The 15276-nt window shown below is 58.8% G+C and overlaps 1 protein-coding gene across 2 annotated transcripts; it reads left to right on the top strand.

Moving 5' to 3' along the window:
* Positions 1-11959: 11959 nt before the first annotated feature.
* Positions 11960-14869, top strand: ACTG1 (actin gamma 1). Of its 2 annotated transcripts, XM_082373385.1 has the most exons (5): positions 11960-12103; positions 12535-12903; positions 13182-13620; positions 13722-13903; positions 13992-14869. In XM_082373385.1, exons 2-5 carry the CDS (start codon positions 12541-12543, stop codon positions 14133-14135), a joined length of 1128 nt encoding a protein of 375 aa, XP_082229511.1. In that variant the 5' UTR covers positions 11960-12103; positions 12535-12540; the 3' UTR covers positions 14136-14869. The 2 variants fall into 2 exon arrangements, with proteins under 2 accessions (XP_082229511.1, XP_082229512.1); XM_082373386.1 differs by lacking the exons at positions 11960-12103; positions 12535-12903 and adding an exon at positions 13026-13047.
* Positions 14870-15276: the final 407 nt, after the last annotated feature.

The raw sequence follows: 15276 nt of genomic DNA, 5'->3' as shown, positions 1-15276 counted from the left end.
TGCAACCTGGACCAGGCCTGGGTACAGACGTCAGGCCACCTGACACACCAACTTTAATATGTTTGACTTGAGGAGGGCGCCTTTTCCTAAGGTGAGCAGCGCCTCCGGCTCCCTACTTCAGGGAGTGGCCGTCTGCAGATGGACACAGCCAGATGGACCCTTATGGCCACAGCTGGGCCCAGAAGGCAGGGGTGGCCTCAGCTGTCAGAGGCTCCAGCAGAAAAGGCTGGGGCCGATCCTCAGCCTCTTGCCCTCTTAGTGTCCAGCTAGGGCCAAGAGCAGAGAGGGCCTTAAAGCCCCCCAGGCCCCTGGCATCCACCCTGGAGCTCTCAGGAAACTGTTCCTTTCCTGGGGTGCTGGGGGATGGGCAGGCTTGGCCATTTGGAGGGTCCACCTCCCACTCCACCCAGCCAGGCCCCTCTGGCGCTACCAGGGAAAGCACGCCCACCTCCGCATGTCTAGACAGCCAGCCCTAGATGCTAGAGCCCAGCCTGGGCTCCTGCCAGCACACTACCTGCTGCCATGGTGACCAGCGCGTGCTCCAGGCTCAGTGCCCGGGCAACACTGATGCTGGTGGTGTGAGCTGGCACAGGTGCTGTGTGTGTGCAGGCTGGGGGAAGGGGCCCTCCCCGCCTCAGCTGGCCTGGAGCCTGGAAACTGGGAAATGGCGCAGGATGGAGGCCAGGACAGCCCTACCGGCTGAGGGACCTCCACAGTCACACCTTTCCCAGACTGAAGTCTTGGCCCCCTGTGCTGAGCAATGCCAGACAGACCCTTCCCGCAGGGCAGTGAGTCTCTGGGAATTACTCCTCACAGAGGAAAACCCCGGAGCCCCACCCCACTTTCCAGAGCCTGCGCCTCAGCCCCAGGCCCTGACCAGCTGCTGCTCTGGTTGGCGTTCCTGTCCCACCCCATCCCGGGTACTCTGCCCCTCCCATGGCCAGGCCTCTGCCATCCCCCTTTGGCCCTCTGCCCCCGGACTTCTTGGCCCCGCAAGGAGGTGAGGGCCACTCTGCTGGTCCAGGTGCTGCTGGGCACAGCCTGAGGCCCTGATTTCTTCACTCCTGGGCCCATCACCTTCTCCTGGGGTCCAGCTTGGCAGGCACCCAGGGCCCAGCCTCCTGCATTGTGCCTGAAACGGGCCCACAGCTTGGTGTCCTCATGATTTTTTCATGGCAGAGCTCTCCGCTGCCCCACAGTTCCACTTACATGGGCGGGCGGGGGCCTAGGTTGGTTTACTAGAGGCCTGCAGGCGGTTTAGGGTGACAGTTCCCCTCAGCAGGGCAGAAGGGAGGGGGCTCGCACATCTCAGACTGCACTGTGTGTGCAAACACTGGGGGTGCCCAGCCTGTGCCTCCCACTTGCTCCATGTGAAAATCCACACCCACCACCATCTCTCAAGACCCTTCCCTTCCCCTACCCTATACCCGCCTCAAGACCCTCGTCTTCACACACACGCACCCAGATACACACTGTCTTGGCAAAGCAGCTCCTTGAAAACCTCTCCTGCCTGGTCCCCCTCCCGCTTCAAGCAGAGAGCTGCTGGCTGGGCTGGGGAGGCCCCCACTTAGGGCTTTCAGGGTACAAAGCTGGTGCAGTCTCCTGGCTTCTGTCTCATGTAAAACCATAAGGTCAGGGAGCGGGGAGAAGGGGGAGATGAGGGCTATATCTGGCAGGAGAGGGGAGGGAGAGACCAGAAGCCTCTGGAACCCAGCAAGGCTGAAAGTTCCCGAAGGGACCACAAGGACAGGATTGAGGGCATCTCAGCAAGCTCAGATGTCCCATGACCACTGGGCAATCTTCCAGCACCCAAACCTTAGGACCTTTGCACATTCCTGGGACAAGAGAGGACCACTTGCAATATCTGAGAGTGAACCCCGGCTGCATGGGGCTGAGTGAGGACCAGGTCAACTTCATCAAAATATGGATATTTACCGCCCACCTGGGCTTGCAGACACACAGGTGCCCAAGATGTGTCAATACCTGGCATGGACAATCAGGAGCTCACAACTCCGCAGGTGACCATGGCAGCCTCTGCCCAGCCCGTCTATGTGCACCTTCACACACATGCCCAGACATGCATGCACACAGACACACAGACACACACACAGAGACACCCATGCACAATGCCAAATCTATCTGCAGAGGCTCAGCTCTTCGTGAAAGAACCAGATTCCTCACGTCAAATAATCACAGGCACTTATTAAGTACCTACTGTGTGCCAGAAATCTTGCTGGGGATCCAAAAAGGAATAAACTCCATCTCTGACTTCTGGGCCAAAACAGAAATGGACCATTGCCTTCTACAGTCAAACAGGCTCTGCACGTGGTCACCTTCCTTTGTCAAATGGCTCCCATGGGGACAGTGTCATGCCACTTAGCTCGAGGCATTAGTGCTGGTCTGCTTCTAATAAAAATCTTCTCACCTATAGGTGATGCTATAAATGGTGCAGAGAGCAGGAGAGAGGCCCTGGGGATTAAGTATGTCATAGGTTAGGACAACTAAATGCAATACAGATCCTGGATTAGGTCAGGGAAAAATGCTATGTAGGACATTATTGGGACAACTGTCATCACTGAAATTTAGATTGCAGATTAGATGAACTGTGCCATATTGATGTGAAATTGCCTGATTTTGGTTGCTGTACTGTGGTTATATAAGACAATGTCCCTGTTCTTAGGAAAAAGACACTGAAATATCAAGGAGTAAAGGGCAGGACGTCTGAGACTGACTCCCAAATGGTTCAGAAATGAAAAGGGAAAGATAAAAAGAAAATAAGGCAAGTGTGACAAATGGTAAAAATTTATTAAGTTTTTATTAAGTTCTCAAAAAAATTTAAAAACCATAATAACTAGAATTTAAAATCCCACTGCAGGGTCAGAAGAAGTCAGATATTCCAGTAAGTTAAAAAAGATAAATAGATAGAAGAAAAATAAGACTATTAAAGGATTCAACTAGGAGATATGACCAGCCAATTAATAGAAATCCCCAAACAAAAGAACAGAAAAAAAATAAAACAGGAAAGAGGGAAATTATGAAAAAAATAACACAAGAAAATTCCCAAGAACTGAAGGACATTGAGGGCCTAGGGCCTAGAAGTGACCAAGACAAGAATGAGGTCTTCAACAGGGTACCCCAGAAATCTCAGATAGGCTGGAAAAAAGGGAAAAGCCCAAAAACCATGGACGCTGGATCGGGACTTAAATGACAACCATTTCCCAAGAGCAACTGTAGGAAGAGTCAGGGAGTCAAGCCTTCAAAGTCTGAGGGAACATGGGACTTCCCTGGTGGTCCTGTGGTTAAGACCCATTGTTTCCACTGCAGGGGGGCACAGGTTTGTTCCCCGGTTAGGGAACTAAGATCCTGCATGCTGCACGGTGCGGCCACACACACAAAAAAACCTACTAGAGAATGGACTTGAGGATATGGGGAGGGGGAGGGGTGAGATGTGACAAAGTGAGAGAGTGTCATGGACATATATACACTACCAAACATAAAATAGATAGCTAGTGGAAGCAGCTGCATAGCACAGGGAGATCAGCTCTGTGCTTTGTGACCACCTAGAGGGGTGGGATGGGGAGGGTGGGAGGGAGGGAGATGCAAGAGGGAAGAGAAATGGGAACATATTGTATATGTATAACTGATTCACTTTGTTATAAAGCAGAAGCTAACACACCATTGTAAGGCAATTATACTTCAATAAAGATGTTTAAAAAAAAAAAAAAATCTGAGGGAATATTATCATCTCTAAACTCCCCCCCTTGTTCCCAGGTAGGTAAAACACAGGCACCTGCAGATATGCAAACTCAACTCCTACTTACAGGCCCCAGGCCTGTCCCTTCCCAGCTGGGTGGCTCCCCGCCCCACCCCCCCATGCTTAGTCTGTGCCCGGGCAAACTGGGGAAGAGAGTGTTGTGAGCAGGAGTGGGTCTGTGAGTCTGCTCAGCACTGCTGACCTTGGCTGGCTCCTGTGGGTCAGGGCTGCTCCTGGGGGCTGGCTCCCTGAGACAATTCACTCACACAGGCCCTGGTAGACACACAGGTAGGGCCGACCCACCTGTCACCCAGGGAGGTAGAGGTACAGCTCTGGCCACCAGCCCATGGGCATCCTCTGTCCTTCCCCAGGAATGACCTAACCCCAACCTGGCTCTCTCTGCCCCCCACCCATCCACCTTCAGGGTGTTCCGTGTCTCTCTGCTGCCCTGGTGTGGCAATCCAGGTCCCCTGGAGGCTGCATCCCTGCCGGCCCCCTCTCCCACCTTCCTGGGGCTAGCCCAGTCCCAAATGACCTAGCCCCACAGCTCACAGCCCTTGGGCAGCCCCTGGAGAAGTGGAATGAACTCACACCCCTTTGTCCCCCAACCTCCGCCTCCCCACAGCCAGCAGGATGTGTATAGTTGGGGGAGGGGGCTCACAGTCCCACCCCCTCCAATCCTGCTGTGTGACCTGGAACGAACCTCAGCCTCTCTGAGCCTCCCTCTCCTCTCTGAATTGGTTATCTATGGCCATCTGCCCAGGTGGCCTAGCTGCTGAAATAACCCAGTGTGTCCAATGAGCAGACAGCATGGCAGCTGGCATCTAAACCCTCCCAGGGAACCAGCTGTGTATTCAACAGACACAGTCAGGTCCAGGGTCTGCCCTAGCTTTGGGGTCCCTCTGTGGGTCCTGTCTGCTCCCTGAACGGAAGGTACAGGGACATAGGTGTGGGCTGGCCCTGCCTGGCTGAGTGGAGGCCCTGGCCCTCCCCTCTTCCGTTGCCCTGGGTGCTGGCTGACCCCAATCCCACCTTGTCACCCTGTGTCAGCACCGGCTGAGGTCACCGGCCACTCCCAAGCCGCTCCCTGTCACCCTCGGGCGGCAGTGACTCAGGGGCCACTGGCAGCATCTTCCCCAGCCCGAGTCAATGGCTGCGGGGGTCGTCCGGGCGCTGGGGAGGACCAGGGTAGTTGGGATGGGGCGGCAGGTGCGGCCCCGACTCCTCTCCCGGCCCGGGGCGCTTAGCCGCGATAGCGGGACCCACCTGGCGGCCCACCTGGGAATGACAGCAGCCTGCTTCAGAGCTGGGCGCTCGGGGCCGCCGCGTCCGGCCAGAGCGCCATCTCCTGGCCCAGGCCGCCGAGCTCTCCCCGCGTCGCAGGGCCCCGGGTGCCGTGCGCTGCCGGCAAACCCCAGGGGCAGAGGAGATGCGGCTTGTGCGGTGCAGGGGAGGGGGCTCTGACCCCAGGTCTGAAACCAGCTAACAGAGGGGGCGCAGAATGGCCGCGGGTGGCAGGGCGCCCCAGGCCTCCGGCCCTGGTTGGCACTGCTTCGGTGGCAGCCTGTTCCGCACTCCCTCGGCCGCCCGCTGGACCTAGTCTCCCTGGGACTCCCGCGCTGACACCAAAGGGCTCAGAGAAAGCTGGTGCTGGGGTCAGGCTCCCGGAGGTGGAGGCGGGCCGGGGCGCAGGAAGGTGCACGCTAGGACTCGTGGCCCGGGAACCGCCCCGGGACCAAATTAGGACATGCGGCCCTGGGCCCAAGCCGGGTGTGAGTACCCGAAGTCCTGCCCCCAGCCCGCTAGGGCTGTAAGTCCCAAACCGGCTGGAGTGGGCGGGGCTGAGAGCAGCAGGGCCCGCCCCCTGGGCGCCGCTTCCCTGGGAAGTCCGAAACCCGGAAGGAGAGCGCCGGGAAGGCCTGGGTGACCCGTGCGGAGCCGGGGCTTGACCTCAGCCCTGACTTCACCTCCTTCCACTCTGCCCACTCCAGCTGCAGCCTTTGGAGCAGTGGCAGGGAGGACAGAGCACCCAGAGCGGCGGCTTCCTGTCCGTGTCTTACCCTGATCCACCTCCCGGTTTTCCGTGTGGCGCCAGGTGTCCCGGGGGTGGGGACACCTGTCGTGGCAGCCCTGACCTTGTCCAGCTCAAGAGAGTTTGGCTGGTCGGGCGAGCTCCCCGCAGCACCGTGCCAGAGCAGGAAGTGCAGGAGGGGTGCCCCACCCTTGTCCCCTGCAGCCCCCGTGAGCCTACCAGCTTGGGGGCTGGGAGAGGGTCCCTGAGGGCAGTCAGGCCTCTGCTCCCTTCCCTCTCAGCTCTAGAGCCATATCCTCTCTTTGAATATTGGAGTCAGGGTTGGGGGAACAGCTCGGCAGCTCCCCTGTCCCCCTTCTGACTCTCAGGGAAGGCCCTTCCCTCTTTCAGGGCTGGAGCCCTACTCTCTCCATTCCTTCTGCCTACATTCTTGCTTCCTTCCCCTGTATAGGTACCAGGGGACACCAGCTTCACCTTGTGTCCAGAGAACCTCCACTCTGGGGCAGAGGGCAGGGACAAACTGAATAACCAACATTCAGCTGGGAGGTGGGGACTTGCCCCAAGGCCAGGGGATGACCTGGAGGTCTGCAGGGAGGAGGTGGCCAACGGGAAAAACTTTCTGGGCAGGTGCTGGTCCTGGGCTGGAGGGCAGTGAGTGAGAGGTATAGTAGGTGAAAGGGTGGAGGGTCAGGCAGAGCTTGCCATGAAAGCCTCCAGCAACAGAGTAAGGGGCTCAGGTTCTATCTTGAGGCAGTGAGTGGCATGGGGAGCAGGGTGATGTGTTTTGTAATATTAATTGTGGGGAAGCAGGAGGCTGGCAGCTGGACTGGACACAGGTCAGGGATGTGCAGAGTGTGCCATGGTCTGGCGGGCACCCTGGTTTCTGACTTTTTTTTTTTTGGCCACACCGTGGGCCATGCGGGATCTTAGTTCCCCAACCAGGGATGAAACCCATGCCCCTTGCATTGGGAGTATGAAGCCTTAACCACTGGGCCACCAGGGGAGTCCCTGGTTTCTGGCTTTAGCCACATGCTGAGGTAGAACTGTCATGAAGCAGCTGGAGGCCTGGACTCCTGGGTTTAATCCTTAGTTTCCCTTTGCAATCTGTGGACACAGCTCACCAAGAGTAAGAACTATGCAGAGGTGAAAAGTGGTGACCTCCGGGGGCAGGGCCCACACAGGTGGGCAATGTGTGCTCTTGGCAGCGTGTGCAGCAAAGATGAAGAGCAGACTGTGCCCATCTCTGGACCACTGTGCCAGGTCCGGCAGCCTGCTCCGTGGTGTAGGCAGCGCTGTCACTGTCCCCCAAGGCCCAGTGGAACAAGGCCTGGGGGTGTGCCCTGGGAAGCAGAGTAAGGAGGCCGCTGCTCCTGGTAATCTCAGGTCTGACACACAGAGGCGCTGAGTGAGTACAGCTTAATCATCATCGAAACCTGAATGCCTGGGGACATTGAGGCCAGAGGTCTGGAAAACCTCAGTGGTGAGGCGTGGGGAAAGTTCACTGGGCCACCCAATGGTCTCCTGTCCCCAGACCTATCATCCAGTGCAGGAGGGGCACCAGCCTCAGAGCCTCTGGTGGGCCACACACCCCTCACATCATTGGCCCATCTTCTTTACAGAAGTTGAGGCTCAGAGCTCAGGTCCTGACTCCCAACCCAGTGTTCTTCCAAAGGCCTCCTTGGTTCCTGCTGCACCACAGTGGGGAGATGGGAACCTCCAATAAACTCCAGTGGGGCTTGTCTTCAAAATGCCTAGAGCCTTCCACTGCCGGAGCAGTGAAGCCTTGGCCTGGGTGTCTCTGTGTACCTGACACCCCAACTTCATGTGGGGGGTGCACACTGTGAGCCTCAGTTTCCCTGCCTTATGCAGTGAGGACTGGATGACACACGAAGAGGCCTGGCCCAGTGCATCCTGGCACAGAACAAATGGCAGGGTTGAGCACAGAGCACCTGACAACTCACCAATGCCTAAGTGCCCGAGCAGCTGGCCACCAGGGAGGCTCCGCAGGGCGTGGGGCTGGAGCCCTGGCCTCCAGGGTGCCTTGGGATATATGGACCTTCCATGACTGTCTGTAAAGTGCCGGCAGGAGAACAAGCCCCACTGGACACTTAGACCAGAGACAGAAATGTGTGGCCCTGACTCTGTTCATTGACCTGAAACTCAGAGGCAGGCTGGCCAAGCCAGCAGTAAGCTGACCTTGCCTACCAGGGCAGCCTGGGGACCCTTGTTCCAAGCAGACAGAGCCACTCCAGAGGCTGCCCCTGCCCCAGTGGGAGCCAGCCCAGTGCCCTGGAGAAGGCTTTAGGTGGCAGAACACTCATCTTGCATTTGATCCACAAGCCTGAGAGAATAGGACAGTGAGCTGAGGGTAGGGAAACTTTGGTTTTCCTTGGCTTTTTTTTTTTTTGGCTGCACCGCTCAGCACGTGGAACTTCCCTGACCAGGGATTGAACCCACACCCCCAGCAGTGGAAGCGCGGAGCCTTAACCACTGGACCACCAGGGAAGTCCCCCTTGGCATTTAAAAAATGAAGTTTTTATTAGGAGATAATTTTAGATTTACACAAATGTCACAAAGACAGTATTAGCATTTCTGCAGACTCTCTACCCGGTTTCCCCTAATGTTAACATCTTACACAGTCATGGTACAATTGTACTGAGAGATTGACTTTGGTACTTAATTAATTAAACTCCAGACTTTATTCGGATTTCACCAGTTCTTCCACTACCGTCTTCTTTTGTGTTCCAGGATCCAACCGAGGATCCCACGTTGTATTTGGAGGGAGGGGAAGGAAAGACATTCCTGGCAGAGGCAAAGGCCCGAAGGGGTACTCATGACCAAGTTCCCTACCCTGTCTGCCTGGCAAGTAACTGGCTAGTTGGGAGGTGGAGAGAGGCAGGAGGCAGGGGTGGGGTGATGGGCTGGGGGTCAGGCTACCAGGTGCAGAGGTGACCTGGATCCCGGGAAGCGTCCCTGGAGGCTGGAGCAAGGAGACGACAGGCTGGTGTGGGTGTCAGAGGGAGGGACAAGGGAAGGACCCTGAGCTGGGGTTGCCTGGCAGCGTCCAGGGCTGGGGAGGCCCGGGGCTAAGTCTCAGCTACGCCAGACTTCCTTGCAAGGTGATGCCACCTCCCTGCACCACTGTCTTCTCAGCCCTTAAATGGATGGACGATGAAACGAGATGCACCAAACCAGCACTGGGCTAAAAAACTCACATCATTTCTCTGAGCCCCAAGTCTCCATCCTCAAGATGGGAAGGACACACCCACTTTTGGGCAGAAGTGCAGCTGCTGACTCTCTCCCTCCTCCCAGGGCCTCCCTGCTCACCCAAGCCAGGGGCTGCCACATCCGTGTGGTCCCCTCCCAAGGGGCTCCAGGGCCTCTCCAGCTTCAGGAGGGGTGGGGGCGGCCGTGCGCTTCCATGAGCACAGCCCTGAAATGACCTTGGGCGAGGCTTCGCACTGCCCGGTTGCAAAACAGAAAAATCTCAGCGCAGAATGCGGCGTTCCCCAACCCCCTGTGCGGGGCTTGGAGGTCTTGCTCTATCTGGGGCCCGTTCCCTGGACCCACGGCGTCCACTTACTCCTGGTTCCAGATGGTGCTTCCCAGGAGGGTCGTCGCCCCCTGCCCGCCCCCCCACCGCCAAGCCTCCAGCTCCGCGTCCCCCCGCCCGGGCCACATGACCTCTGGGCCCGCGCGCATCCCCACCCTGCACTCTCGCGACCGGGCGTCACGCGATGCAGCGGGGTCTCCCGGACCCGCGGAGGCCCGCGGTGAGGGTGGGAGCGGCTGCCCGTCCCCTCCCCGCCCCGCCTCCTCGAAGGCGCCGGGGCCGCCCCGCCCCCCCGCCCCCGCCCCTTTGTTCGGCCGGCCAATCCGCGGCCTCCTTGACTAAATAAGGCTAGGAGCGCGCCCGGCGCCCTCAGTCCATTACTTCCGCCCCCCGCCCGGCTGGTGACTCAGGGCCGGCGGCGGGCGGGGACGGGGCTGCCCAGGCTGCGGCTTCCCGGGCGGCGGGCGGGGCTCCGTCGGCGCCGAAATGGCCAAATATGGCCGCGCCGCGCGCCACCGCCCCGCACCCGGACACCTGCGGCCGCACCTTGACCCCCGCCCCACCGCGCCGGGTGACACAGCCGCGGAACTGGAAGCTGCTCCCCCACCCCAGCCCGCGCCAGGCCGGCTGAGAGCGCCCCTTCCCCTCCCCCGCAGCCCGGCCCTGAGGGGGCAAGCCCTGGAAATCTCGGGGCTCCCAGGCCCCGCCTCACTTCCCCCCACAACACTTCGGCCGTGCCCCCAGCGCCCTGCGGACTGCAAGGTGGGAAAGAAGGAAGGGGGGACGGGGACAGAGGTCCAACGGCCTCTGCCCCCTCCCCATCTGTCCCACGAAGCAGCCTGGGCACACCAGACAAAGGAGTGCCAGAGGGAACTGGAGCCCGAGGAGGGGAGGCCCCCGCAGTCGAGGTAGCCTGAGTGGAATGCGGGGTGGGCAGACACAGGACGCGACTCCTTGGATACTGGATACTTCCCACTTCCCGTGTGTGACATCTTGGGACCCCCAAGTGTTGCAGTCTTCTTCGCACACTGACGCCCCCACCTGGGGGTAGAAGGCCGGTGGTTGTGCCCAGGAGCGCCTGTAAGGGTGGGTTTTCCGGAGGCCCAGCCCCAGGTTCTTCCATGGGTGGAGCACACACCTGATGGACAGCAGCCTTGCCCTACACCCTTGTAAAGTCTGGCGAGTCTGGGACCCAGCTAGGCCTGGTGGCATGGGTGGCCATAGGCATGGCCTTGGCATCTGGGTGACTGCAGTCCGCAGGTGGGCTGGGCGGCTGCTTTACCTGCCTAGCCCAAGGTAGATGTGGACACCAGCTGACCTTTCAGGGCTCTTGGGGCGCCCGGCCTCGCCCCCCATCAGACACCAGCCCGGGTAGAGCCCAGCGCACCCGGACCTTGGACGAGTCCCCAGACTCACTCGGTCCGGCACCACTGCCACCCCTCATGGCCAGTGTGCTCTTACACATGCCTCCTCTGATGTTTAATTCTGTACTGAGCAATCCCGAAAGCTTACAAGTAAGTCCAAGGAAACCGTAGTACCTGGTTCCCTCCGGGCATAACGAAAGCACTGGAAGCAGCAGGTGTGACCAGGACCCTGCCAGAAATGACAGGTCTTCAAGAGCAGGCTCCTGGGGAAAAGGGCGCGCCCTGGACCCAGGAAAACCACAGCCCCAGGGCTGCTGGGGTCCATTGGGTTTACTCCTAGTGTCATAAGCAGAAGAGAGGGTTCCCCTCCTCAAGTTTAGGGGTGAGTTGACCGTTCAGGCAGTCAAAACTACTCTTCCCTGCCTCAGTTTCCCTACGATGCCCAAAGATGATTAAAGTGAAACAAAGCTCCACCCTCTCCCCAACGGACAGGGAGGGGGTGGCCCCAAACCCGGAGTGGAGCCCCCGACTGGGGACAATCGGGCTTGCGGTTTGAGGGGCAGGATGTGTTGGGTGTGGTATAACGGGGCCAGTCTCTGCACCGTCAGGGACCCCGAGCGCCCCAACTCCGGCGGAGGGGACTACGCGGTCATGGCTGCGCTAGGGGACGGGCGGCTCCTTTCCATCGTGACAGGGGCGAGGTCACGGCTCCCCGGGACTCCCCCGGACCATGGGGCCCGCACTGCCGCATGGGCAGCCGGCGGGGACCACCACCCTCCCCTCCCCCAGCCCGGCGCCGGGAACCCGCCTTCGCGGCCTGCAGATCCTCGGGGAGAAAGCTCGAAGGGGGCGCCCGGGGAGCAAAGCCCCCTGCGGGGTCGGCCGCGGGCGCACACCCAGCTCCGAATGCCTCCCAGCCCCGGGCCAGGCAGTTTCGGGGTGCAGCCGGGCCCTCCCCAACAGCGCGCAGCAGTCCCGGGGCGGGGCCGGCGGGTCAGCTCCGCGGCATCCTCTGCACCCCGCCCTGCGATCCCCGGGGACGCCCACCCACCGCACCCCCGCGCCTGCCCGCTCATAGTCTCGCTCGCTGGTTCTCGGGCGCGCGGGGGCGGCGCGGGCGGGGCGGTTGGGGGCGGTGCGGGTGGGGGGCGGGACCGGGCGCGGGGCCCCACGTGCCCCTGCCGGGCGGGCCAATGGGCGCCCGGCGTTCGGAAAGATCGCCATATATGGACATGTTCTGGGGCCGCGCGCGCCGCCGGCCCGCGCGCGCGCCCCGCTCCGCTTAAATACGGGCGGGGGAGGCCGTGGTCGATCTCACTCGCTGCAGCCGGCTCGCGCTCAGTGTCTTCTCGTCGCTCGTCTGCTCGTTCCTCCGCGTCCTACGGCCGCTTCCTCTGCCGGTAAGTGACCAGGCCTGCGTGGCCCAGCCCGGTATCCGGGACCCCGCGCCCTTCCGCAGGCCCGCTTCTCGCTCCTGGCTCCAGAGGCCCGGCCGCGCCGACGCCGGGAACAAAGGGTGGCCGGGCGGGGTGGGGTGGGTGGGCTGGGACGCGCCCCGGCGGGTCCATGGAGGGTTCAGTGGGGGTGCTGCCGGCGGAGGGGGCAGGGCGGGGCCGGGCCCCGGCCGCAGTACTGAGAGCCCCCCGGCCGTGTCTCCGTGGAACGACGCTGCTGGGGGCGTTACATAAAAGGCGGACCCGGTTGTAGACGGTTACTGTGCTGCCGGGGCGGCGGGTCGGGGGGGAGGCGGAACGTCTCGCGGCGAGGGCCTTTGTGCAGGGGCCGTTCCTGGGCTCCAGGGCGCGCCTGAGTTGGTTGCATTTTTGAGTAGATCGCAATGGAAGAAGAAATCGCCGCGCTCGTCATCGACAATGGCTCTGGCATGTGCAAAGCGGGGTTTGCTGGGGATGACGCTCCCCGGGCCGTCTTCCCGTCCATCGTTGGGCGTCCCCGACACCAGGGCGTCATGGTGGGCATGGGGCAGAAGGACAGCTACGTGGGCGACGAGGCCCAGAGCAAGCGTGGCATCCTGACTCTCAAGTATCCCATTGAGCATGGCATCGTCACCAATTGGGACGACATGGAGAAGATCTGGCACCACACTTTCTATAACGAGCTGCGTGTGGCCCCCGAGGAGCACCCCGTGCTGCTGACGGAGGCCCCCCTGAACCCCAAGGCCAACCGTGAGAAGATGACCCAGGTAAGCGTGGCTGGGTCGATTGGGCTGTTCTATTTGTTTCACAAGTCATTTCATGCTCAGTTTTGTTTTTTGAAATTCAAGTTTTTCTTTCACTATTTTCAGGGTTCTGTTCTTCTCCTGGCATTTCCTCCCTGAAGTCTCAAGGTTTCTTGTTTGTGTTTCTGCTTGTTTCTTTTTCTTTTCTTCACACATCACATTTGTGGCATGCTGGCATGGTGTGTGAGCATGGGGTGGCCCTGGGCCCCTTCCTTTGACTAAGAAGGTGTTGCCTCTTGCAGATCATGTTCGAGACTTTCAACACTCCGGCCATGTACGTGGCCATCCAGGCTGTGCTGTCCCTGTACGCTTCTGGCCGCACCACTGGTATAGTCATGGACTCTGGGGATGGGGTCACCCACACGGTGCCCATCTACGAGGGGTATGCCCTCCCCCACGCCATCTTGCGTCTGGACCTGGCTGGCCGGGACCTGACAGACTACCTCATGAAGATCCTCACGGAGCGTGGTTACAGCTTCACCACCACGGCCGAGCGGGAAATCGTGCGTGATATCAAGGAGAAGCTCTGCTACGTTGCCCTGGACTTCGAGCAGGAGATGGCCACCGCCGCGTCCTCCTCCTCCTTGGAGAAGAGCTATGAGCTGCCTGATGGTCAGGTGATCACCATCGGCAACGAGCGGTTCCGGTGTCCAGAGGCGCTCTTCCAGCCCTCCTTCTTGGGTAGGTGTCAGGCAGGCAGCATGACCTCCGTCTGAGGCTGTTGAGAGCCGAGGTGCCTTTCACCTTGAACGTGACCGCTGAGAGTGAGCTTTGTCTCTTAGGTATGGAGTCCTGTGGCATCCACGAGACTACCTTCAACTCTATCATGAAGTGTGATGTCGACATCCGGAAGGACCTCTATGCCAACACAGTGCTGTCTGGTGGGACCACCATGTATCCCGGCATTGCTGACAGGATGCAGAAGGAGATCACGGCTCTGGCCCCCAGCACAATGAAGATCAAGGTGAGTCAGAGGTGGTTGTGGGCTTGGGCCTGGAGGCCTTGCTAGGAAGACAGTGCCGCTGACTAAAACCATGTTCTTGTTTTTCCAGATTATCGCTCCTCCCGAGCGCAAGTACTCGGTGTGGATCGGGGGCTCCATCCTGGCCTCGCTGTCCACCTTCCAGCAGATGTGGATCAGCAAGCAGGAGTACGACGAGTCGGGCCCCTCCATTGTCCACCGCAAATGCTTCTAAACGGACTGCGAGCAGATGCGTAGCATTTGCTGCATGAGTTAATTCAGAAGTATAAATTTGCCTTGGCAAATGTATACACCTCATGCTAGCCTCATGAAACTGGAATAAGCCTTTGAAAAGAAAATTGTCCTAGAAGCTTGTATCTGATATCAGCACTGGATTGTAGAACTTGTTGCTGATTTTGACCTTGTATTCAAGTTAACTCTTCCCTTGGTATATGTTTAATACCCTGTGCATATCTTTGATTTAAACCCCTAGTTACACGCGGCTCCGTCACTTTGTGGCTGAGGTGAGAGCACGTTTATGGAAGAGAAATCCAATGGCTTGATGAGAATCTGGGAGACCACGAGTCTCTCGATCTGTGCAGGGTATTAATGTGTCAGAGCTGCCTATTCCAGGATTTCTCTAGAGGCTGGCAGGAGTCCTGAACCAGTTGTCATTTCTGTTTTGCCGGTCTTACGGGGTTGGGAAGGTCTGAGCCTTAGGACTTGCTTTCCTTTCTTACCGAAGTTTTCCCGCCAGAACACCGTGGGTTGTTACTTACCTTGAGTTGGAAAACAGTTTGCATTCACACCTGTAAATTTATTCATTCTTTTAATTTATGTAAGGTTTTTGTACGCAATTCTCAATTCTCTAAGAGATGACAACAGATTTTGGTTTTCTACTGTCATGTGAGAACATTAGGCCCCAGCAATGCGTCATTGTGAGGAAATAAAAGTGCTGCAGTAAACTGATCAGTGTTTCCTGTTTTGGGGAATGGAAGGTTGGGTGAGGGTGGAACAACCTCGGCTCAGATTAGGCAACAGTTTGGTTTCTCCCAAACCAGAGGTGAACAATTGGTCCTAATGAGCATCTCTTCACAGCTGGAATCTGCCTCACCTTGTGGGCTTCTTAGGGAAAGGAGAACCTGTCCGGGATTGGCCCCCAAGCTGGTGGAAGGAGGGGTCTTTTTATACTTGGTGTCTTCAATTTAGCGTAAGGCTGTGCTGCCATAGAAGCACTTGGGGCCACGAAGGGCATGGCTTTCTCCACACACAGGTAGTGGTGGGGTGGGACTTGTTCTTTGGTCAGCATATCAAAGTGGAACAACTGGGGGGGTTAATAAAATAGAGCCTGACTGTTGAGCCATGGAACCTGCGAT

Source organism: Balaenoptera borealis (genome assembly GCF_965194805.1).
Source record: "Balaenoptera borealis genome assembly, chromosome: 20".
Taxonomy (NCBI): domain Eukaryota; kingdom Metazoa; phylum Chordata; class Mammalia; order Artiodactyla; family Balaenopteridae; genus Balaenoptera; species Balaenoptera borealis.
This window is presented reverse-complemented; position numbering and strand designations above follow the sequence as displayed.

Excerpts from the sequence above, each read along its gene's own strand:
- ACTG1 (XM_082373385.1), top strand. The coding sequence starts at position 12,541 with ATGGAAGAAGAAATCGCCGCGCTCGTCATCGACAATGGCTCTGGCATG. Across the intron at positions 13,621-13,721 it reads CTTCCAGCCCTCCTTCTTGG|GTATGGAGTCCTGTGGCATC; the intron begins GTAGGTGTCAGG and ends TTTGTCTCTTAG. Across the intron at positions 13,904-13,991 it reads CCAGCACAATGAAGATCAAG|ATTATCGCTCCTCCCGAGCG; the intron begins GTGAGTCAGAGG and ends TTGTTTTTCCAG.